The 25,157-nt window shown below is 45.7% G+C and overlaps 1 protein-coding gene across 2 annotated transcripts; it reads left to right on the top strand.

Moving 5' to 3' along the window:
- Positions 1 to 2,887: 2,887 nt before the first annotated feature.
- CEACAM7 (CEA cell adhesion molecule 7) lies at positions 2,888 to 24,929 on the top strand. Of its 2 annotated transcripts, none has more exons than XM_054540491.2 (5): positions 2,888 to 3,056; positions 3,963 to 4,325; positions 7,122 to 7,400; positions 20,478 to 20,605; positions 23,485 to 24,929. In XM_054540491.2, exons 1-4 carry the CDS (start codon positions 2,912 to 2,914, stop codon positions 20,567 to 20,569), a joined length of 879 nt encoding a protein of 292 aa, XP_054396466.2. In that variant the 5' UTR covers positions 2,888 to 2,911; the 3' UTR covers positions 20,570 to 20,605; positions 23,485 to 24,929. The 2 variants fall into 2 exon arrangements, with proteins under 2 accessions (XP_054396466.2, XP_054396465.2); XM_054540490.2 differs by having other exon boundaries at positions 23,465 to 24,929.
- The last annotated feature ends 228 nt before the right edge of the window (positions 24,930 to 25,157 follow it).

Genomic DNA, 25,157 nt, shown 5'->3' with positions numbered 1-25,157 from the left:
CAACAAATACTGGTTAAATGCGTGGGTGGTCACACAACAGAAGCACATCACCCCTGTGTGACCCCCAGAGTCAGGGTCTGTTTTCTGTGGACACAGAGGCACTGGTGCCAGCACGAGAGGAGGCCAACAAGTACCTGAGGCTGCCCCAGGGACAGGGCCTAAACCCTCAGAGCTTCAAGAGGGAGGACAGGGCCTTCTAAGAGAGAGGGGTCAGAATCTGACTCGTCCCGGAACAGTGACACCTCTTCCCCGTCTCTGGCTTGTGAGTCATGTCACGACTCCCAGGGTGCCTGGGCCAGCAGCCTATGTCCTTCCTCTTCTCACAAAGACACCTGACCTGCTGCAGACTCTGGATACTCCATCCCAGATGGAGTGACCACCAGGGGAGGACGGAGCCCAACCTGATCACAAGGAAGTTGGGTGATGACATCCCACCCCCGAGGTTCCCTGGAGATGGGGACTCCTGGCTGTGGTCTTTGGAGACCTCTAACCAGCCCAAGGAGCCCTGGGGACCTAGGGGAACTTCCCCTGCAGGAGGGGACAGGATAACCCAGGATCTGCCTTTGTTTCCATCTCAGAGAAGCTGAGGGTCATGGGGCCTCCCCTCCCATAACAGAGGAGCCAGGAACCCCCTGCCTGAGTATCCAGGTGGGAAATGCCCCAGCTCCTGGGTCCTGCCAGGAGGCCTGGAGCAGATGACAGACAGGGACACAAATGACCTGGAGGCAGCTCCCCCATTGCTGTGATGGGGGAACACAGGGCACTCTGGGGACCACCTCCCAGGCTGGCGTCCTCTCTCTGAAGCCCCCAGAGACACCTCCCTGGGCCCTACCTTTGAAACCTTGGGGACAGGTGGCTCCTTCTGAGGCAGCCTATCCCCCTGGTGGACAGTTCTCCAAATCTTGACCTGCAGTTTTCTGGACAACTCCTGTCCTCTCCCTGAGCTCATCCTGCACTGCATGGAGTTGGGCAGCCTGGGACTCTCCATGAGCAGGACCTGGGGTGACATGATCCTGTAGCTTGGAGGTCACACCATGTGGACCCTGCTCAGCATCCCTGGAACAGCCCCTGACTTTGACCACAGATCTCTTGCCCTCCAGGGGTGCACATCGCACACAGAGAACACTCAGGAAATTGCAGTTGATTCTTGAATAAGGCGGGGGCTAGGGGTGCCGAGTACCCCATAGAAAATCTTTGTATAGCTTTTGGCTTCCCAACAATTTAACTACTAAAACCCTACTCTTGACCAGAAGCCTTATTGATAACATAAACGGTAAATCAATGTATTTTGCATGCTTATATATATTATATACTGTACTCTTACAATAACATAAGCTGGGGAAAATAAAATACTACTACAAAAATCATAAGGAAGATAAAACATATTTACTATTAAGTGAAAGTGGATCATCGTAAAGGCTTTTATCCTTTTTTGTCTCCAGGTTAAGCAGGCTGAGGAGGAGGAAAGGAGAGGGTGGTCTTGCTGTCTCAGAGATGGCAGAGGCAGAAGAGGTGGAGGGGAGGCAAGAGGAGGGGACACACTCAGTGCAACTTTTATCTTAAAACATCTGCATGTGGCTGGGCGCAGCAGCTCATGCCTGTAATCCCAGCACTTTGGGAGGCCGAGGTGGGTGGATCATTTGAAGTCAGGAGTTTGAGAACAGCCTGGCCAACATGGGGAAACCCTGCCTCTACTAAAAATATAAAAATTAACCAGGCGTGGTGGCGGGTGCCTATAGTCCCAGCTACTGGGGAGGCTGAGGCAGGAGAATCGCTTGAACCCAGGAGGTGGAGGTTGTAGTGAGCTGAGATCGCGCCACTGCACTCTAGCCTGGGCAACAGAGTGAGACTCTGTCTCGGGGGATAAAAAAGCAACAAACAAACAAAACCCAAACCAAAAAACAAAAAACAAAACTCAAACAAACAAAAAAACAAAAACATCTGCATATAAGTGGACCTACAGAGTTCAAACCTGTGTGTTTGAAGGTCAGCTGTAATTCCCCTGGACATGAACTTGGCCTTGCTAAGGAGGTGAAGGTGGAGCCTGGTTTCCGTTCCTTGCTCCAACAGACTCTTCTTGTCTCTCCCGCGTTCCTGCTGTGTCCCACCTCTTCCTTCCTGGGGTCTCTGAGGACCCCGCTCTGCCAGGGGTTTCTGTGCAGCTCCCCATTCCCTCCTGGCACCACCCATGGGGAAGGCGGGGTGACCACCGGGCCGGCAGCCAGACAGAGGCTTCCAGGTCAGGTAGAACAGGGAAAGGACCTGAGCCACAGCTCATCCAAAAGACAGGGAGAGGGAGGGTTTCCTTGAAGCCTTCCCCAAGGACAGCAGAGCTCAGAGCCACACACCTCCCTCCACCACAGCTCTCTCTTCCTAGGACACACCAGACACCTCCCTCCACACCCAGGAGCTGTAGCTCCTCCTGAGACCCCTGGGCCTTGGTTTCTGTGCCTGGGTCAGCGGCCAGGCTGGTGACACTGGAGACAGAGGGCTGTTCCCTCCCCAGTCATCCCCCAGTGAGCCCCTTTCTATCCCCCAGAACCACCTCTGTCACCTTCCTGCTGGGCAACATCCCAGCAGAAACCCAAGGCCCAGCTGGGTTTCTCTGTCACAAGGGAAATAATCCCCCTGGTGTGACAGACCCAAGGCCAGAACACAGCATAGGTCAGCACTGGGAAAGGTTGGTTGTCCTCCCAGGGGACAGGGGTCCATCAGCCTTGCTACACAAAGCTTTGTATTGGGAACTGAATATAGACAAAAGGGAAAGAGGAAGAGGGACAAAAGAGGCAGGAATGAGAAGGGAGGGGACAGAGGACTCCTGAGCAGGGACCCCACCCCTGGACCATGTGATCTTGGAAAGTGCTCCTGCCCTGGGAGGAGGCTCAGCACAGAGGTAGGAAGGACAGCAGAGATGACAGTCACAGCAGCCCTGACAAGAGAGTTCCTGGAGCCCAAGCTCTTCTCCACAGAGGACAAGCAGGCAGCAGAGACCATGGGGTCCCCTTCAGCCTGTCCATACAGAGTGTGCATCCCCTGGCAGGGGCTCCTGCTCACAGGTGAGGGGAGGACTTCCTGGGAGTGGGTGGGAGGAGGGCCAGAGAGACTGGTTGGGGTCTCCTTGGGAGGACAGGGCTCTGAGAGGGGACAAAGGGCTTCTGTTGAAGCTTGAATATGGGAGAGGACACCAGACAGGGACAGGAAACCAGAACAGGAAAATCACATTGAACTGGAATTGGAAAGGGTCAAGAAAATCTCACATGTTCTCTTTTCCTGGTTAATCATCACTAGCTGCTACATTTTGAAATATGATAATAATAACTATATCATGTGACACTTCAAATAAAAACATAACCAGGGCATAAAACATTGTCCCTAGGCACCAACCTCAGACATTGGAAAATAAACCCCAGGATGTGGAGGGAGTGCCCTGGGAACTCTCATGAACTCATCTACTGGAGCCTGCAGCCTGTTCCAGGCACTGGGGTGCAATCCAGATCACACAAGTCCCTGCCCTCACAGAGCTCACACTCTCATGGGGCAGAAGACAGACAGGCAAAGAGATCTAGAATGTGAAGTCAGGTGTTGACAAGAGCTCTAAAGGGAATAGAGCAGGGAAAGGTCAGAAACGGAACACCCAGGGCCTCTAGAGAAGGTGTCAGGGAAAGGGTCTCCCAAGGATGCCCTGATGTGAGCAGGTCCTGCAGCATGGAGGGAGCCCTGCAGATCCCCGGGGAAGAGGATTCTAAACAGGGAAATGTAAGGTCAGAGGTGCTGAAGAAATAGGGGTCATGCTGCTGACATTGATCCAGTAGGACATACACACACACACACACACACACGCACACACACACACTTACTTCAAGATGGGGATGGGTGAAGAGACCAGCTCAGGATCCAGGGCCCCACCTTTCCACCACAATACATAGGTCCCAATAGTGACTGATGCTCTCTCCCCCTCCTAGCCTCACTTTTAACCTTCTGGAACCTGCCAACCAGTGCCCAGACCACTATTGAAGTCGTGCCGTTCAATGTCGCAGAAGGGAAGGAGGTCCTTCTACTAGTCCATAATGAGTCCCAGAATCTTTATGGCTACAACTGGTACAAAGGGGAAACGGTGCATGCCAACTATCGAATTATAGGATATGTACAAAATATGAGTCAAGAAAATGCCCCAGGGCCTGCACACAACGGTCGAGAGACAATATACCCCAATGGATCCCTCCTGATCCAGAACGTCACCCACAATGACGCAGGAATCTATACCCTACACGTTATAAAAGAAAATCTTAAGAGTGAAGAAGTAACCAGCCAATTCTACGTATTCTGTGAGTGATTCCTCCATGACTTCTGGGTGCTGGGGGTCAGTTCTACTTCATACACATGGGATTGTCAGGCCTGGGTTGTGCCTGTGTCTCCATCTACACTTTATCCTGTGTCAGGGTTTGGACATTTAGTGAAGGACACACATAGGGGAGACAAACTTCTACAGATCAGAATCCCTTTTCTGCATCCAGACCTTGCAGATACTTGCTGCAGAGGAAGGACAGTCTGATGGGGGGGACTCAGCAGGGGGAGATCAGTCTCAGCCAAGATTCTGTGCCCTCCCCCTGAAAAAGACCCTGGGGAACTGGGTCAGAGCCTGGCCTGAGGGGTCCCCTGGAATCCTCACAGAGAAGCTCAGCCCTGGAAGCACAAGTCCCAGATCCCTGTCCCAGGGCCCTTGACTCCAGGTGACCCTAAGGAACCTGTGTCAGGGCTGGGTTGTGGCTTCCTGGGCTGAACTGACTGAGAGCAAGGATTTGAGCTCTTTGAGGATCATGGCTCATGAAGCTGGTCACCAGCCTGGTCACCCCCAGGGCCTCATCTGGGCAAGGACAGAGCCTCATCCTTTACCTGAGACTCAGCCTGGAGAGGACAGATGAACAGGATTACTAGGACCTCAGCCCCCCTGGATGAGGAACTTAAGAGAGGTCCTAGCAGAGTCAGTGTCCTTAGGGGAGAAAGAGAAGAAGAAAGATTCTGCTGTAAGCTCTTTGTACACCAAGAATCAGGTCCAAATAACCCACTCCTGGAGGCAAACAATCAGAGATCCTGCTTGTTTGGGCAGCTCTTCTACACTGGGCTCTCATCCAGGTAATTGTGATTATTTTAAGGTGAATTCACAGACAACAAGGCAGGCCAGAGACCATTTATGCTTTATCTCATTTTGTTAAAGGAAACTGAGGCAGAAGGAAATACAGCCACTGAGGCAGTGTCTCACGGACCAGACAGTCACATCAGAGTCCCCAGGTCTTTGGAGCCACAGAGCTTGCTTCCTAGGCATCCAAGCCAGAAGTGGGAGATTCTGGTCTAGGGAGTGAGGAACAAATGCAGAATTAGTTTTTACTTAGAACTGAATCTCCTGCCTCAACTATCAGAGTCAGTGCTGGGAATGTCCGGGCCTCTCCCTTAGATTCACACTCCTACCCTCACTGGACCTGAAATCCTGTGTTTCCTGATGTGTTGGTGTCACTCCCACAGGAGGATAAAGGAGAGGACTCTGCTTTCTCTGCCGGCTCACACCCTGCACAAGCCAGGGCCCAATGTGAGACAAACACTTGCTCAGTAGTTCTGTCATGAAGGAGGGAGGGAATGAATGAAGGAATGAATGATCCATAATCTCTTCAGAGACTGGAACCTGATGCAGGATCCTAGGAGGCTCTGGCACCTGTTCCCTGTCCCTCCAAGGGGCTGAGATCCATGTTCCACCCCTCTCATCCTCTGCCCCTAAAGCCACCCCAGTGGGAGACTGAGACAGGAGGGTGTCTTCAGCTCAGGAGTTCAAGACCAGCCTGGGCAACATAGCAAGATCCCTGGATCTTAAAAAAAAAAGAAGTCATCCAGGTGTTGAGTCTCATGACTATGTAAATGCTTGGCCATGGGACAGGGACGAGCAACTCCTCTATCTGCTCTCTACACTGACTCACCAGGGGGCCCGAGGCAGGACAGGTGTGCAGTCCTCAAAGCCCATGGGTTCATTCCACCCATTTTACTACCAACTCCATCCTCGTCTTGCTGTGGGGCTCAGGTCCTCCAGTCATTCCTGGGACCTCCTCCAGGTGCAGTGGGCCAGGTGGGTGCTGTCTGATGGGTTTGCTGTCCATTCCACATACACCTGTGTCCTCATGATGACACCATTGTCATAATGTGGGGTCCCTTGGAATGGGAACTGCACCAGCCACTGGAGTCTCACTTAGACTCTGCCTAGTTTAGATGAATTTGATCAAACTCTAGTTGTGTTTCCTTAGGTCGAGAGAAAAGGAAGAAAGCATTTCTCATGCCTGTGTTGGGCTTTCCTCCGTTTTGCTGACTCTGCACAGGAGCTGGGGACAGGGAGCTCTTTGTAAATTTCCTAACATAACACACATCTCTTCTCCCAATTTGCCTTCATTGTTCTTGTTATGGCATTGAGAATCCTCAGATTTTCAGCCAGCCCCTGCTTTTCTCACTCACCCTTTCTCTGTCTTCTTCTGGACTCTGCTGTACTTTCCTGGCGGTCACTAGCTCTTGTCAGTCACCATCAAACACCCGGGCAGAGCTGCCCCACCTGGAGGCCCTGCAGTCTGAGTACTAAACTCACCTCTAGACTTTTTCCTGGTCTCCTCTGCTATGTCTGCTCAAACACCTATTGTTATCATCACCCATCTCTGGGATATCCTTGAAAAAATAAAGGCTCAGAGAAACACCCCTTGGCTGGGTGATGTAGGAATGTTCAGCTGGAAGGAACTCAGCTCCTGCCCATTCGAGGTGAGGACCCCAAAGGGCCAGGTAGGCAGCCATCAGGAAAGGACCAGGAGAGGCACCAGGGGCTGTGACTGATGGTCCTGGGTCTGTCCATGAGCCAATGCTGCTGCACAATTTACACTTGAGAAAGTCTGTGCTTCTGTAATACAAATCAGGCAGCCTCACAGTGTCTGAGCTCTCAGATCATTGTGCACCTGTCTTGTGATACACACACCTTCTGTGGGCTTTTAAAGACTTGAGTGGGCTTAGAGGTGGGAGATGCCAACTCTGATTGAAAGATGCCCGTGGGGGAACCAAGGGTGCCACACAGCGCAATCTTCTCTCTCTTATCTGCACAGCGGAGCCACCCAAGCCCTCCATCACCAGCAACAACTTCAATCCGGTGGAGAACGAGGATACTGTGGTTTTAACCTGTCAACCTGAGACTCAGAACACAACCTACCTGTGGTGGGTAAACAATCAGAGCCCCCTGGTCAGTCCCAGGCTGCTGCTCTCCACTGACAACAGGACCCTCAGTCTACTCAACGTCACAAAGAATGACATAGGACCCTATGAATGTGAAATACAGAACCCAGTGGGTGCCAGCCGCAGTGACCCAGTCACCCTGAATGTCCGCTGTGAGTATCTTCTGTTCCTCTGTGGCCCAGGCTGCCAGCCCAAATCCACGCAGCCAGAGGCCACTGAGTGCCTCTCAGTTCCAAGTACACAGACCCTCATCTCTAGACACCCAGGCTGGCCATGACTTTCTGCCCCAAGCAAACCTGGACAGACCCAAGCCTTGACCAAGAATATGAGAGCAGGGGCTGCTCCTGTCCTGGGAGGCTCAGGGTCCACAGCCTGTGATGGGAGAAACAGGTGAATGTCTCAGGCTCTGGCTCAGTGAACACAATCGGGGTTTGGTTGGGACTTCAGGATTGTGATTTGGGTAAGAGGGACACTGTGGCCCTTCCACAGACCAGGAGCTTCTGCTTCCCTCTGAGGACATCACTTACGGCTTTATTCTCTTTGCCCCGGGTGGCTTAGACACCCCTTCCACCCCAGACATATCTTATGAGTTAGGAGCAAACCTTAGACTCTTCATCCATGCCACCTCCAACCCACCCGCTCCGTATTTTTGGCTGAGTGATGGAAAGCTGCAACACATGCAAGAGCTTCTTTATCCCCAAAGCACTGCAAAGAATAGTGTATCCTATACCTGCTATGCCCACTAATTGGCCACTGGCCGCAATAGTACCACAGTCAAGATGATCACAGTCTGTGGTACATGGATCCCTGGACCGTTGACATCATATTTTGAGGTGGGGGCTCTCTGGTGTTAAGGAAGAGCTGAAAAAACTTTTCTTTTCCAGCCTGTGTCCCATGGGCACAAGCAGATCCCAAATTCTCCCCCCTGAACCCTCTCACTCTGTCTCTGCAGACCCTCCTCCCTGTGCTTCAGTAATTTGTCATGGCTGATTATGGATCCAGCCTGGAATGTGGGGAGGGGGCTCCCTCAGCCCCAAAGCCCCATGTAGTAGAAGGAGCTTCACAGAGGGGAAAGCAGGAATGGTCCTTAAGGGTTCTCTCGGTCATCAATACATCCCTTTGTGTCACCTCTTTGTGTTCTTTTGCCTAATTCATGGGCTACAAGGAAGAAGGAGGCTTTGAAACATCTCACACTTTTTCCCCAGATGAGAGGAGGAAGCCCCTTGGACGAGGGAGGAGCAGCTCAGACTCTGCTCCCTGTTCTGCTCCTGGCTCACCTGGTGACTGGCCCTGCCCTGACTCCACCTGGGGTGGGACCTGGGTGTGTGGAGAAGGTGCTTGGGTGACCTGTCCTGAATCTGGCTAAATTGAGCTGTCAATCAATGGCAGAGCCTCTCCTGGGTCAGGCTTCAGGGAATCGGGAAGAGAGGGAGCCCCGGGGCAGACTCTTGAACTGTGGCCTGGCTCTGAAGTCACCGGCTGCATGACGCTGTGGACACAGCACAGAGCACAGCTAGGGATGAACGTTTGGAGAAATAGGGAGATTCAGCCACCGGGGTTCTGCAAGGGAGGGAAGGGGCAGGGCCACAAAGTGTGTATTTATAGTGAGGGTAAGAGTACCAGCCACTATATATTCATAAAGGTTAAGCACTCATAACCTCAAATTTACCATATTAGCCATTTTACATGTATGGTTTAGGTCTGGGCCCGGTGGCTGATGTCTGTAATTCCAGCACTTTGAGAGGTTGAGGTGGGTGGCTCGCTTGAGCTCAGGAGTTCAATACCAGCCTGCACAACATGGTGAAACCCTGTCTTCCCAAAAAATTAGCGAAACATGGTGGCACATGGCCGGTAGTTCCAACTACTTGGTGGGCTGAGGTGGGAGGACCACTTCAGCCCAGAATGTCGAGGCTCCAGTGAGCCTTGATTGCGCCACTGAATTCCAGCCTCGGTGACAGAGTGAGACCCTGTCTCCAAAAAAAGTATGGTTTAGTGATATCCATTATATTTATACTGTTGTGCAACCATCACCGCTATCCATTTCCAGAAATTTTTCAACTTAGCATGCTAAACCTCTGCACTCAATAAACAGTAACTCTCCACTCCTTCTAACCCTAATCCCTGGTAGCCATCATTCTACTTTCTTTCTGTCTGTAATTGACTATTTTATTAATAAGTACCTCACATCAACAGACTCATACAAAATTTGTCCTTTTGTGTCTGGCCACATTTCACTTAGCATAATGTCTTTAAGGTTCATTCATGTTGTAGTATGTATCAGAATTTGAGTCTCATGACTGTGTAAATGCTTGGCATTTTATTTTATTTTATTACCTGTTAAGATTGAATGAGTTTCCATTGTGTGGATATATTTCATTTTGTCACTTGACTTATCGTTCAGTGGACTTTTGAGCTGTTTGCACATTTTGGCTATTGTGAGTAATGCTACTATCAACATGGGTGTATAAGCATCTTTTCAAATCCCTACTTTCCGTTTTTTTGGGCATATGACCAGAAGTGGAATTGCTGCATCAAATGGTAATGCTTTGCTTAATTTTTTTGAGAAACGGCTGTACCATTTTCCACTGTGGCTGCACCATTTCACACTCCCACCGGCAATGCACAAGAGTTTCAATTTTCCCACCTCCTCAAAATACATGTTTTGTGTTTTCTTTTCTTTCTTTAAATCAAAGCCATCCTAAGATGTGTGTAGTGGTGTATCACTGTGGTTCTGATTTACAAATCGCTAAGTATTAGTGATGTTGAGCATCTTTGCATGTGCTTATTGGCCATTTTTATATCTTCCTTGGAGAAATCTCTGTTTTAGTCTTTTGCCCATTTTTAAATTGGGTTTTTGGGTTTTTGCTGTTGAGTTATATTAGTTCTTTATATATTCTGAGAATTAATCCCTTATCAGATATATGACTTGCAAATATTTTCTCCCATTCCATGGGTTGCCTTTTCACTTTCTTGATAATGTCCTTTGATGTAGAAAATATCTTACTTTTTTGAAGTCAAATTTGTCTATTTTTTTTGTTGGCTGTGCTTTGGGTGTCATAGCCAAGAAATCATTGTGAAATCCAATGTGATGAAGCTTTCCCCCTATGTTTTCCTCTAAGAGTTTTATAGGTTTATCTCTTACATTTAAACGTTTGATCCATTTTGGGTTAATTTTTTACGGTGTTAAGTAAAGATTCAACTCATTCTTGTTCACGGATATCCAGCTGTCCCAATATTGTTTGTTGAAAAGACCATCCTTTCCCTATTGAATGGTCTTGGTACCCTTGTCAAAAATAATTTGACCATAAGCGCAAGCAGGTCTTGCAGTGTGGAGGGAGCCCTGCAGATCCTGCACATCCCTGGGGAAGAGGATTCTGAACAGGGAAATGTGAAGGTCAGAGGCACTGAAGGAATGGGGGTCATGCTGCTGACATTGACCCAGTAGGACACACACACACACACACACTTACTTCAAATGGGGGTGGTTGAAGAGACCTACTCAGGATCCAAGGCCCCATCTTTCCACCCCAATACGTAGGTCCCAATATTGACTGATGCTCTCTCCCCCTCCTAGCCTCAACCGAGAACCTGCCCACCAGTGCCCAGACCACTATTGAAGTCGTGCCGTTCAATGTCGCAGAAGGGAAGGAGGTCCTTCTACTAGTCCATAATGAGTCCCAGAATCTTTATGGCTACAACTGGTACAAAGGGGAAACGGTGCATGCCAACTATCGAATTATAGGATATGTAAAAAATATGAGTCAAGAAAATGCCCCAGGGCCCGCACACAACGGTCGAGAGACAATATACCCCAATGGATCCCTCCTGATCCAGAACGTCACCTACAATGATGCAGGAATCTATACCCTACACGTTATAAACAAAGATCTTGTGAATGAAGAAGTAACCAGCCAATTCTACGTATTCTGTGAGTGATTCCTCCATGACTTCTGGGTGCTGGGGGTCAGTTCTACTTCATACACACGGGATTTTCAGGCCTGGGTTGTGCCTGTGTCCCCATCTACATTTTATCCAGTGTTGGAGTTTGGGCATTTAGTGAAGGACACACATGGGGGAGACAAACTTCTACAGATCAGAATCCCTTTTCTGCATCCAGACCTTGCAGATACTTGCTGCAGAGGAAGGACAGTCTGATGGGGGGGACTCAGCAGGGGGAGATCAGTCTCAGCCAAGATTCTGTGCCCTCCCCCTGAAAAAGACCCTGGGGAACTGGGTCAGAGCCTGGCCTGAGGGGTCCCCTGGAATCCTCACAGAGAAGCTCAGCCCTGGAAGCACAAGTCCCAGATCCCTGTCCCAGGGCCCTTGACTCCAGGTGACCCTAAGGAACCTGTGTCAGGGCTGGGTTGTGGCTTCCTGGGCTGAACTGACTGAGAGCAAGGATTTGAGCTCTTTGAGGATCATGGCTCATGAAGCTGGTCACCAGCCTGGTCACCCCCAGGGCCTCATCTGGGCAAGGACAGAGCCTCATCCTTTACCTGAGACTCAGCCTGGAGAGGACAGATGAACAGGATTACTAGGACCTCAGTCCCCCTGGATGAGGAACTTAAGAGAGGTCCTAGCAGAGTCAGTGTCCTTAGGGGAGAAAGAGAAGAAAGATTCTGCTGTAAGTTCTTTGTACACCAGGAATCAGGTCCAAATAACCCACTCCTGGAGGCAAACAATCAGAGATCCTGCTTGTTTGGGCAGCTCTTCTACACTGGGCTCTCGTGCAGGTAATTGTGATTATTTTAAGGTGAATTCACAGACAACAAGGCAAGCCAGAGACCATTTATGCTTTATCTCATTTTGTTAAAGGAAACTGAGGCAGAAGGAAATACAGCCACTGAGGCAGTGTCTCATGGACTGGACAGTCACATCAGAGTCCCCAGGTCTTTGGAGCCACAGAGCTTGCTTCCTAGGCATCCAAGCCAGAAGTGGGAGATTCTGGTCTAGGGAGTGAGGAACAAATGCAGAATTAGTTTTTACCTAGAAATGAATCTCTTGCCTCAACTATCAGTCAGTGCTGGGAATGTCCAGGCCTCTCCCTTAGATTCACATTCCTACCCTCACTGGACCTGAAATCCTGTGTTTCCTGATGTGTTGGTGTCACTCCCACAGGAGGATAAAGGAGAGGACTTTGCTTTCTCTCCCCACTCACACCCTGCACAAGCCAGGGCCCAATGTGAGACACACTCGCTCAGTAGTTCTGTCATGAAGGAGGGAGGGAATGAATGAAGGAATGAATGATCCATAATCTCTTCAGAGACTGGAACCTGATGCAGGATCCTAGGAGGCTCTGGCACCTGTTCCCTGTCCCTCCAAGGGGCTGAGATCCATGTTCCACCCCTCTCATCCTCTGCCCCTAAAGCCACCCCAGTGGGAGACTGAGACAGGAGGGTGTCTTGAGCTCAGGAGTTCAAGACCAGCCTGGGCAACATAGCAAGATCCCTGGATCTTAAAAAAAAAAGAAGTCATCCAGGTGTTGAGTCTCATGACTGTGTAAATGCTTGGCCATGGGACAGGGATGAGCAACTCCTCTATCTGCTCTCTACACTGACTCACCAAGGGGCCCGAGGCAGGACAGATGTGCAGTCCCCAAAGCCCATGGGTTCATTCCACCCATTTTACTACCAACTCCATCCTTGTCTTGCTGTGGGGCTCAGGTCCTCCAGTCATTCCTGGGACCTCCTCCAGGTGCAGCGGGCCAGGTGGGTGCTGTCTGATGGGTTTGCTGTCCATTCCACATACACCTGTGTCCTCATGATGACACCATTGTCATAATGTGGGGTCCCTTGGAATGGGAACTGCACCAGCCACTGGGGTCTCACTTAGACTCTGCCTAGTTTAGATGAATTTGATCAAACTCTAGTTGTGTTTCCTTAGGTCGAGAGAAAAGGAAGAAAGCATTTCTCATGCCTGTGCTGGGCTTTCCTCTGTTTTGCTGACTGCACAGGAGCTGGGGACAGGGAGCTCTTTGTAAATTTCCTAACATAACACACATCTCTTCTCCTAATTCGCCTTCATTGTTCTTGTTATGGCATTGAGAATCCTCAGATTTTCAGCCAGCCCCTGCTTGTCTCACTCACCCTTTCTCTATCTTCTTCTGGACTCTGCTGCACTTTCCTGGCGGTCACTAGCTCTTGTCAGTCACCATCAAACACCCGGGCAGAGCTGCCCCACCTGGAAGCCCTGCAGTCTGAGTACTAAACTCACCTCTAGACTTTTTCCTGGTCTCCTCTGCTATGTCTGCTCAAACACCTATTGTTATCATCACCCATCTCTGGGATATCCTTGAAAAAATAAAGGCTCAGAGAATCACCCCTTGGCTGGGTGGTGTAGGAGTGTTCAGCTGGTAGGAACTCAGCTCCTGCCCATTTGAGGTGAAGACCCCAAAGGGCCAGGTAGGCAGCCATCAGGAAGGGACCAGGAGAGGCACCAGGGGCTGTGACTGATGGTCCTGGGTCTGTCCATGAGCCAATGCTGCTGCACAATTTACACTTGAGAAAGTCTGTGCTTCTGTAATACAAATCAGGCAGCCTCACAGTGTCTGAGCTCTCAGATCATTGTGCACCTGTCTTGTGATACACACACCTTCTGTGGGCTTTTAAAGACTTGAGTGGGCTTAGAGGTGGGAGATGCCAACTCTGAAAGATGCCCGTGGGGGAACCAAGGGTGCCACACAGCGCAATCTTCTCTCTCTTATCTGCACAGCGGAGCCACCCAAGCCCTCCATCACCAGCAACAACTTCAATCCGGTGGAGAACGAGGATATTGTGGTTTTAACCTGTCAACCTGAGACTCAGAACATAACCTACCTGTGGTGGGTAAACAATCAGAGCCCCCTGGTCAGTCCCAGGCTGCTGCTCTCCACTGACAACAGGACCCTCATTCTACTCAACGTCACAAAGAATGACAGAGGACCCTATGAATGTGAAATACAGAACCCAGTGGGTGCCAGCCGCAGTGACCCAGTCACCCTGAATGTCCGCTGTGAGTATCTTCTGTTCCTCTGTGGCCCAGGCTGCCAGCCCAAATCCACGCAGGCAGAGGCCACTGGGTGCCTCTCAGTTCCAAGTACACAGACCCTCACCTCTAGACACCCTGGCTGGCCATGACTTTCTGCCCCAAGCAAACCTGGGCAGACCCAGCCTTAACCAAGAATATGAGAGGAGGGGCTGCTCCTGTCCTGGGAGGCTCAGGGTCCACAGCCTGTGATGGGAGAAACAGGTGAATGTCTCAGGCTCTGGCTCAGTGAACACAATCAGGGTTTGGTTGGGACTTCAGGATTGTGATTTGGGTAAGAGGGACACTGTGGCCCTTCCACAGACCAGGAGCTTCCGCTTCCCTCTGAGGACATCACTTACGGCTTTATTCTCTTTGCTCCGGGTGGCTTGGACATCCCTTCTACCCAAGACATATCTTACAAGTTAGGAGCAAACCTTAGCCTCTTCATCCATGCGGCCTCTAACCCACCCACTCCGTATTTTTGGCTGAGTAATGGAAAGCTGCAACACATGCAAGAGCTTCTTTATCCCCAAAGCACTGCAAAGAATAGTGTATCCTATACCTGCCATGCCCACTAATTGGCCACTGGCCGCAATAGTACCACAGTCAAGATGATCACAGTCTGTGGTACATGGATCCCTGGACCGTTGGCATCATATTTGAGGTGGGGCTCTCTGGTGTTAAGGAAGAGCTGAAAAAACTTTTCTTTTCCAGCCTGTGTCCCATGGGCACAAGCAGATCCCAAATTCTCCCCCCTAAACCCTCTCACTCTGTCTCTGCAGACCCTCCTCCCTGTGCTTCAGTAATTTGTCATGGCTGATTATGGATCCAGCCTGGAATGTGGGGAGGGGGCTCCTTCAGCCCCAAAGCCCCATGTAGTAGAAGGAGCTTCACAGAGGGGAAAGCAGGAATGGTCCTTAAGGGTTCTCTCGGTCATCAATACATCCCTTTTTGTCACCTCTTTGTGTTCTTTTGCCTAATTCGTGGGCTACAAGGAAGAAGGAGGCTTTGAAACATCTCACACTTTTTCCCCAGATGAGAGGAGGAAGCCCCTTGGACGAGGGAGGAGCAGCTCAGACTCTGCTCCCTGTTCTGCTCCTGGCTCACCTGGTGACTGGCCCTGCCCTGACTCCACCTGGGGTGGGACCTGGGTGTGTGGAGAAGGTGCTTGGGTGACCTGTCCTGAATCTGGCTAAATTGAGCTGTCAATCAATGGCAGAGCCTCTCCTGGGTCAGGCTTCAGGGAATCGGGAAGAGAGGGAGCCCCGGGGCAGACTCTTGAACTGTGGCCTGGCTCTGAAGTCACCGGCTGCATGACGCTGTGGACACAGCACAGAGCACAGCTAGGGATGAACGTTTGGAGAAATAGGGAGATTCAGCCACCGGGGTTCTGCAAGGGAGGGAAGGGGCAGGGCCACAAAGTGTGTATTTATAGTGAGGGTAAGAGTACCAGCCACTATATATTCATAAAGGTTAAGCACTCATAACCTCAAATTTACCATATTAGCCATTTTACATGTACGGTTTAGGGCTGGGCGCGGTGGCTGATGTCTGTAATTCCAGCACTTTGAGAGGTTGAGGTGGGTGGCTCACTTGAGCTCAGGAGTTCAATACCAGCCTGCACAACATGGTGAAACCCTGTCTTCCCAAAAAATTAGCGAAACATGGTGGCACATGGCCTGTAGTTCCAACTACTTGGTGGGCTGAGGTGGGAGGACCACTTCAGCCCAGAATGTCGAGGCTCCAGTGAGCCTTGATTGCGCCACTGAATTCCAGCCTCGGTGACAGAGTGAGACCCTGTCTCCAAAAAAAGTATGGTTTAGTGATATCCATTATATTTATACTGTTGTGCAACCATCACCGCTATCCATTTCCAGAAATTTTTCAACTTAGCATGCTAAACCTCTGCACTCAATAAACAGTAACTCTCCACTCCTTCTAACCCTAATCCCTGGTAGCCATCATTCTACTTTCTTTCTGTCTGTAATTGACTATTTTATTAATAAGTACCTCACATCAACAGACTCATACAAAATTTGTCCTTTTGTGTCTGGCCACATTTCACTTAGCATAATGTCTTTAAGGTTCATTCATGTTGTAGTATGTATCAGAATTTGAGTCTCATGACTGTGTAAATGCTTGGCATTTTATTTTATTTTATTACCTGTTAAGAGTGAATGAGTTTCCATTGTGTGGATATATTTCATTTTGCCTCTTGACTTATCGTTCAGTGGACTTTTGAGCTGTTTGCACATTTTGGCTATTGTGAGTAATGCTACTATCAACATGGGTGTATAAGCATCTTTTCAAATCCCTACTTTCTGTTTTTTTGGGCATATGACCAGAAGTGGAATTGCTGCATCAAATGGTAATGCTTTGCTTAATTTTTTTGAGAAACGGCTGTACCATTTTCCACTGTGGCTGCACCATTTCACACTCCCACCAGCAATGCACAAGAGTTTCAATTTTCCCACCTCCTCAAAATACATGTTTTGTGTTTTCTTTTCTTTCTTTAAATCAAAGCCATCCTAAGATGTATGTGGTGGTGTATCACTGTGGTTCTGATTTACATATCTCTAAGTATTAGTGATGTTGAGCATCTTTGCATGTGCTTATTGGCCATTTTTATATCTTCCTTGGAGAAATCTCTGTTTTAGTCTTTTGCCCATTTTTAAATTGGGTTTTTGGGTTTTTGCTGTTGAGTTATATTAGTTCTTTATATATTCTGAGAATTAATCCCTTATCAGATATATGATTTGCAAAGATTTTCTCCCATTCCATGGGTTGCCTTTTCACTTTCTTGATAATGTCCTTTGATATAGAAAAGATCTTATTTTTTATGAAGTCAAATTTGTCTATTTTTTTTTGTTGCCTGTGCTTTGGGTGTCATAGCCAAGAAATCATTGTGAAATCCAATGTGATGAAGCTTTCCCCCTGTGTTTTCTAAGAGTTTTATAGGTTTATCTTTTACATTTAAATCTTTGATCCATTTTGGGTTAATTTTTTATGGTGTTAAGTAAAGATTCAACTCATTCTTGTTCATGGATATCCAGCTATCCCAATATCATTTGTTGAAAAGACCATCCTTTGCCTATTGAATGGTCTTGGTACCCTCGTCAAAAATAATTTGACCATAAACGCAAGCATTTGTTTCTGGGCTCTCTATTCTATTCCATTGGTTTCTCTGTATTCCTTTATGCCAGTACCACACTGTGTTTATTACTGTGGCTTTGTAGTAAATGCTGAAATCAGGAAGTGTGAGTCCTCCATCTTCATTCTTTCACATTGTTTGGTTATTTAGAGTCCTGAGACTCCATATGAATTTTAGGATTTTTCTATTTCTGCAAAATATGCCACTGGGATTCTGGTAGGGATTGCATTAATATTATCATCTTAATGATATTAGGTCTTCCAATCTATGAAAATGGAATTTGTTTCCATTTATTAATGTATTCTTCAATTTCTTTTGGCAGCATTTTATAATTTTCGGCTTACAATTTTTTCACTTCCTTGGTTAAGTGTATTCCTAAGAACTTTATTCTTTTTGATGATAATGTGAATCAATTTTTCTCTTAATTTCTTTTCGGATTGTTCATTGTAAGTGCGTAGGAATACAACTGTTTTTTGGCTGGACACAATGGCTTACACCTGTAATCCCAGCACTTTGGGAGGCTGAGGTGGTCAGATCATTTGGGGTCACAAGTTGGAGACCAGCCTGACCAACATGGTGAAACCCTGTCTGTACTAAAAATAATAATAAAAAAAATTAGCCAGGTGTGGTGGCACCTGCCTGTAATTTCAACTACTTGGGAGGCAGAGGCAGGAGAATCATTTGAACTGGGGAGGCAGAGGTTGCAGTGAGCCGAGATTGTGCCACTGCACTTCAGCTTGGGCAATAAAATGAGACTCCGTCTCAAAAAAAAAAAAAAAAAAAAAAAAAAGAGAAAGAGACAGAGTAAAAAGAAATACAGCTGATTTCAACTGATTTTTCCATGTTGATTTAGCATCCTGCAGTTATACTGAATCTGTTTATTAGTTCTAAAATTTTGTTCTAATCTTTAGGGTTTTCTACACGTATGTTCCTGTCATCTGCAAACAAAGTTAATTTTACTTCTTTCTGATTTGGATGTTATTTTCTTCTTGCCTACTTTCTCTTACTAGAACTTCCAATACTACATAGAATAGAAGTGGCAAAACTAGGCATTCTTGTCTTGTTTTTATCTTAGAGGGAGAGCTTTCAGTCTTTTTCCCTGGAGTATGATGTTAGCGTTGGGCTTTTCAGATAATGCCTTTATTATATTTGAGGTAGTTTCCTTCTATTTATAATCTGAGTGTGTTTACTATGATAGAATGTTGAATTTTGTCAAATGCTTTTATTGTTTCAGTCTCCCTAGTAGCTATTAGTCTATTCAGATTTTCTGTTTCTTCATGGTTCCATTTGGAAGGTTTTATGTTTCTAGGAATTTATTTCATCCAGGTTCTCTAACTTGTTGGCATATAATTATTCATAATACTCATAACACTTACTATTTCTGTAAAATTGGTAGTAATCACTTTCATTTCTGATTTGAGTAATTTCTATCTTCTTATTTTTTTTCTTAGTAGATCTAATTAAAGGTTGTGAATTTTGTTGAACTTTTTTGAAGAACCACCTTTTGGTTTCATTGCTTTTCTCTATTGTTTTTCTAGCCCACTCTAATCTTTATTATTTCCTTCATTAGCTAACTTTGGGTTTCATTTGTTTTTCTCCTATATCCTTAAGTTGTAAAGTCAGGTTGTTGATTTGAGATCTTTCTTCTTTTTAAATGTATGTATTTATAGTTATACATTTCTTTCACAAGATTCTTAACTTCTCTGAGCCTTAGTTTCCACAATTGAAAATTGCAATAATAGTGCCTGCTTCACAGTACTGTTTTGAAGATTTAATGTAATAATCAACGAAACATTCAGCAAAATGCCACATGCAGAGGAACTGTTTCATAAATGTTAGCTGCTGTTAAAGCTACCATTATTATTAGCCTTGAAGTCAGGTAGTCTTAGAGTCAAATCCTAGATCTGCCTGTCACTAGCTGTATGACATTGGGTAAGTTTTTTCACCACTCTAAGCCACCTCTATTTTCTACCTGACAGTATTATTTTACAGCTCAAATGAGATACATGTAAATAATTTAACACAGGGCCTGACACATAGGAAGCACCCCTCAACAGTAGCTAATATTAGTGATTATTAATCATCAGTCTGAGTTGACTGATGACTGATGAGAAATTAAGCCCAAATTATTGCAACAGAAATAAAGAAGAAACAGATGCAGAAGGTATTATATATACATGTGCATATATATATTCACATATATATATGCACATGTATATACATATACATGGGAGAAACAGACATTACACAAAAAATCCACTGGGACATGGTTACTGATTAATATGGGAGAGGGAAAAGAACAGAGTTAAATACGAAGTCTCAAGCCTAGTATGTTAGTTTTCATTCAGTGGGATGCAGCCAAGATGGGATTAGACATGCAATATAATTTTGAGGGAAAAACACCTGTGAGGGAAAGTGGGGTGGGAGGGGGAGGAGCCTGGGAGAGCCCTCAGATCATGATGCAGATGTGATGCCTGTGGAGGAGAAAGAGAAAAAAAAGAAAGTTTTAGATTGCAGTGCAGCTCGAAGAGAGTTTCTGCAAGACTGTTGGGAATTCCTCAAGCCCATCACCTTTCAGAGCAAAACAGAGTCTTGCAGAACTTGACTTGCTTTCACACACCTGCTGGGAGCCCATGGGAAGTGAGGTCTCTGTGCAAAGGAGGTGGTGAATTCAAAATGCACTAACTGCCACAACTGAGACACTAAGAAAAAAAATGCCACCACGAAAAAGTGGGAAGTTTTAATGACATACAACATGTACCATAAAACCTAAAGTATATAAAAAAAAGATTAGCAATCAGTCTTTCTCAAATTTCAAAGCTTTCAAAAATATTTGAGTGTAAGAAGGTCAGGATGGAACTGACAGAAGACTGGCCATCAACCTGGAAACCTGATGAGATGAAAAACCTGCAAGAATTTAGTTGGCTAATCATCTCCCAGCAACCTTCCCACAAAAATAATGTATTCCTTAAAGGAACAAATAGAAACGACTTCATGCTGAGAGTTGGTTCCTGGGGGACCCCCCCTGTAAAATAAGATCACTTTCATTCCTTCTCTTTTCTTTCCATGACAGATGAGTCAGTACAAGCAAGTTCTCCTGACCTCTCAGCTGGGACCGCTGTCAGCATCATGATTGGAGTACTGGCTGGGATGGCTCTGATATAGCAGCCCTGGTGTAGTTTCTGCATTTCAGGAAGAGTGGCAGGTATTATGACCTTTCCTCTTATCCTATTTCCTGCAGGGCTGACTGCCATGCTTGGGAGAGGGAAAGGACTTCTTCACCTGTATCTGGGACTAGATCTCCTCCTCCTCCCACTGAACTCCTGCTTCTCAGCACTAATTCCTGCAGGTCTCTTCTTCCCTGGTCTTCATGCTTCCTGTACTCCACTGTCTCTTAGATATGACTACTCCCAGCCTCTGTTCATTTGTTTCCCCAATTCAATACATTGTGAAAGCTTCTTGGTCCTTTTTAAAACATCTTTCACTTGTGCTGTTCTCTCCATTCCCATAAACCTCAACAACTGCTTGAAGTCCTGCTTGACTTCTTGTCTCTAGTCTTTGAATGCTTCCTAGCATATGACTACTTCATTACCTTCCTAAAATCACCAACTCAAGAACCTGCAGGGGCCTACTCTAGCCCATTAGATAAGTTCACATTTCTTCTCTTCACAAATCCTTTTTACTTCCTTTACTACTACTCCTGAGTATAATTTCTCCATCCTAATTAGATCTGTCTTCCTATACATCCCTGCCCCTCCACCCCATATACACATAGAATTCTTAGTTCCAATGTTATGCCTAAAAACAAGGTAACCTTCCTCCACCACCTGCACTGGAGTTACCCACATCCTTCATCACAAGGGATCTCTGACCTTGTGGAGGACGAAGACGGTAGCATTAGTATGTGAACCTGAGACTCAGGACACAACCTAAGCGTGGCTGAGAATCTTTTCCTGATAACCAATTCATGTGTTCATGAAAGATACAGAAATGAAGAAGGCAAGGTCCCTACTCCAGGGAACATAAAGCCTAAGACAGACGATAAGACAAAAGGCCAGGTGCATTGGCTCACAACTGTCATCCCAGTGCTTTGGGAAGCTGAGGTTGGAGGATCCTCTGAGCCCAGGAGTTCAAGGTTGCAGTGAGCTATGATTGTGCCTCTGCACTCCAACCTAGGCAACAGAGCAAGACTCTGTCTCCAAAAAATAAGACATGAAAAATAATTGTAATACCAAAATAGAAAAAGATAAATTCCACAAGAAGAAAGAGAAATCTAATGGGAAATATGGCTACACACTGGAATCACTGGGAAATTTTTAAAAGAACAACTGACTTCTAGGCTCCACTCATACATTTTGATTTAATGGTCTAGAGTGGGACCAAGGCATTATTATTTAAGCCTTCCCACATGCTACTAATGTGCAAGCAGGATGCAGAACCCCTGCTCTGATAAGTAGGACTTGGGCTTTAATCAATGGTTTGTAGCTAGGGGTATGTATCAAAATTACCTGGGGAACTTTTTCAACATACATAAGCTTATACATTGTTGGCCATATTTGTTAATGGGCTATGCCCTGAACTCAGTAATCCAGTTGAGAAACAGAAGCGAGATGGAAATTCACCTTATTTGATATGTTAAATTATATGGAAAACACTGTCAAATGACAAGTGATGCCAAACCTTCTCTAAGTTATATTTGCGGGTATGTTATTGATGTGAATGTTTCAAAAATTATATGAGATTTCTAGAAATCTAATATTTTATCAGTCATAGTGTTTTATGCCACAGAAATAACCAAATTTATTTGTGAGTGGTGTCATTATCATCAAATCTGTCAAATCTGAAGTCTCATCAGATTTTTTTAGGTTATTTTTATTTTTATTTATTTTTATTTATTTTGTTTCTTTTATTTATTTATTTATTTATTATTATTATACTTTAGGTTTTAGGGTACATGTGCGCAATGTGCATGTTAGTTACATATGTATACATGTGCCATGCTGGTGCGCTGCACCCACTAACTCGTCTTCTAGCATTAGGTATATCTCCCAATGCTATCCCTCCCCACTCCCCCCACCCCACAACAGTCCCCAGAGTTTTTAACCATTGCCATCTTAAGGCTTTGTCATTCACAGACAGTTGTTTTGATTCTTCTCTAAAAGCATTTGGAAATGGTTACAGTCCAAAACTGCTCCTTTTCCAAGGAGATTTATGGCTAAGACTCTGACAAGTTGTCTTGAATTCAAGTTTCTGATAACTTTAGAATCATACCATTGGGCTAAGAATTTCCAAAACTTTAATGAAGAGATATTTTCATGAAACTGCCAACCAAGATCAAGCAGAACAAAAAATTAATTTCATGGGACTAGATGAACTAATGAGGATAATGTTTTTATGAATTTTTAGTTGGAAGTTTTGATGATTCTTTAAATGTTTTGTTTTCCAAATTTGAAGGAACATTTTTCTTTTAAGCTATCTATAGCTTACAGAAACTTAGTAAAATACAACTTGTGAACAAAAATTGAAACATTAATTTTTCTCCCTACATTTTCCGTCCCAGAATCAGGCAACTATTCATGGGTGTTCACATTATTATGACAATAGTTATTTGCATAAGTTCAATAAGAATCTGCTCTGTTTATAACAGGATACATTTAAAAATACTGGTTATATTACCAAGGCTTTGGCTGGGATGTCATATTTGGAAATATACATAGAATGAACCCGTAGGTACTGAGGTACTGCAGGCAAAGTCTGAAGTCAGCCTTGGTTTGGTGTCCTAGTGCTGACAGGTTTCTAAAAGTTTAATCTGAGATTCCTTATCAAACCTTCCAGCAAAGCAAACTTAAAAAGATGCTATGTGGTCAGTCGCTATTCTTGCTGTACTTCTTATATAAAGAATCAGGCCAAGTTTGATGAGACTCTACCTATTTTGTAAACAGATTAGTCTTACTCTGATTAACTTTGGTAGAAACAGGGAGAGATAGAGAAAAATTATGTTCAGAAGAAAAACTGTAATACAGCTGTTATCAAATTGTAGCCCTGTATTTTGTTTTCAAGTTTTTATTATCCACCTGTAGACTGGACTGGACCCTGAATTCTTCTAGCTCCTTCAATCCCATTTTCTCCTGTGGAATCACTAAGTATAAGACCTGCTCTCTTCCTGAAGACCTATAAGCTGGAGATGGACAACTCAATGTAAATTTCAAGGAAAAACCCTCATGCCTGAGATGTGGGCCACTCAGAGCTCATGAAAATGTTCAACACCATAATGAGAGACACTCAAATTGCCAACCAGGACAAGAAGTTGATGACTTCATGCTGTGGACAGTTTTTCCCAAGATGTCCCGAGCCTCATCGTGACAAGGCTCTTATCCCACTCCATTTTTCCCTGCTCATGCCTGCCTCTTTAATTTGGTAAGATAATGCTGTAACTAGAATTTCACAATCAGCGCCTTGTGCAGGTAATTTGACAGAGCTTTGGATGTGTCATGTCACCATGTCAAACCCAAATCTTTGACCTAAGGGATCCTTTATTCCACCCAGTGGCTGACTTTAACAACATCCTTAATACAACTGTTTATTCAAATACACGGTGGTCCCTTTTAGAGTTAGACCTCTAGACTCGCCTGTTCTCACTCCCTGTTTTAATTTAACCCAGACATGGGATGCTAGATAACAGAATTGCTCCCTACTAGCTAAACAGGGAGGAGTTTGTGCAGTTGCTGACACTTCTTGTTGCACATGGATAAATACAGCGGGTACTATAGAGACTCAGTTGCAAAAATTAACAAATATGCTGCTTGGTTAAAATGGGTAGGCTTCTCATGTGGCTCATTCTTTAATCTATTCTATTTTATTTGGTTTGGTTCATGGCATCTCTGCCTATGGATCATACTCCAAACTCTTGGTGTTATCCTCCTGATTGTCACAATATTAGTTACCCTGGTGTGCTGTATTCTCTAAAACCTTTAAATGTTTGCATGCAGCCATTCATCAAATGTCAAATATTCTCTCTTTGGCTGGAATGACAAAAACTCAAATAAATGTATGATTAGGAGGACCTCATAACCTATGAATGATGGAAGTTCAAAATGATGGTAACTGACAGTAGTGTTAATGCCTTATGTTTAGTCAAACTGTCATTTAGGTGACAGCCTGGTGACTCCAGAATGGAGCCAGTCATGCTAAATGCCACATACTCACACTGAAACATTGAGGAAGCAGGTAGATCCCAGAACAGACAAATTTTTCCTAAAAACAGGAGAGTCTAGGCTGTCTGAGTCAGCATAGTAAGAAAGTCCTTTCTGCTTTAACTCTTAGAAAAAAGTAATATGAAGTATTCTGAAATTAACCAATCAGTTTATTTAAATCAATTTATTTATATTCTTCTGTTCCTGGATTCCCATTTTACAAAACCCACTGTTCTACTGTTGTATTGCCCAGTAGGAGCTATCACTATATTTTGCAGAATGGAAACTGCCCTGATTCATGAATCACAAATAAAAGCCAATTGGATCTATAACTGAATTTGTTGTAATTTTGTCTTTTGATGCATGTTTGCAGCCAGCGATGGCCAGTGGAGTCTCTCTGGCTGCATCATTCTCGCCCTGACCCTTCTGCCTCCCTCTTTCACTTACAAGGACCCTTCTGACTACACTGAGCCCGCCCAGATTATCCAGAATAACCTCGCGTCTCAAGAAACTTAACTTCATCTCACCTGCAAAGTCTTTTTTTTTTTTTTTTTGCCAAA

The sequence above is a fragment of the Pongo abelii genome, chromosome 20 (genome assembly GCF_028885655.2).
Source record: "Pongo abelii isolate AG06213 chromosome 20, NHGRI_mPonAbe1-v2.0_pri, whole genome shotgun sequence".
Classification (NCBI taxonomy): Eukaryota; Metazoa; Chordata; class Mammalia; order Primates; family Hominidae; genus Pongo; species Pongo abelii.
Note: the sequence above shows the minus strand (reverse complement) of the source record. Positions and strands in the feature narration are given on the sequence as shown.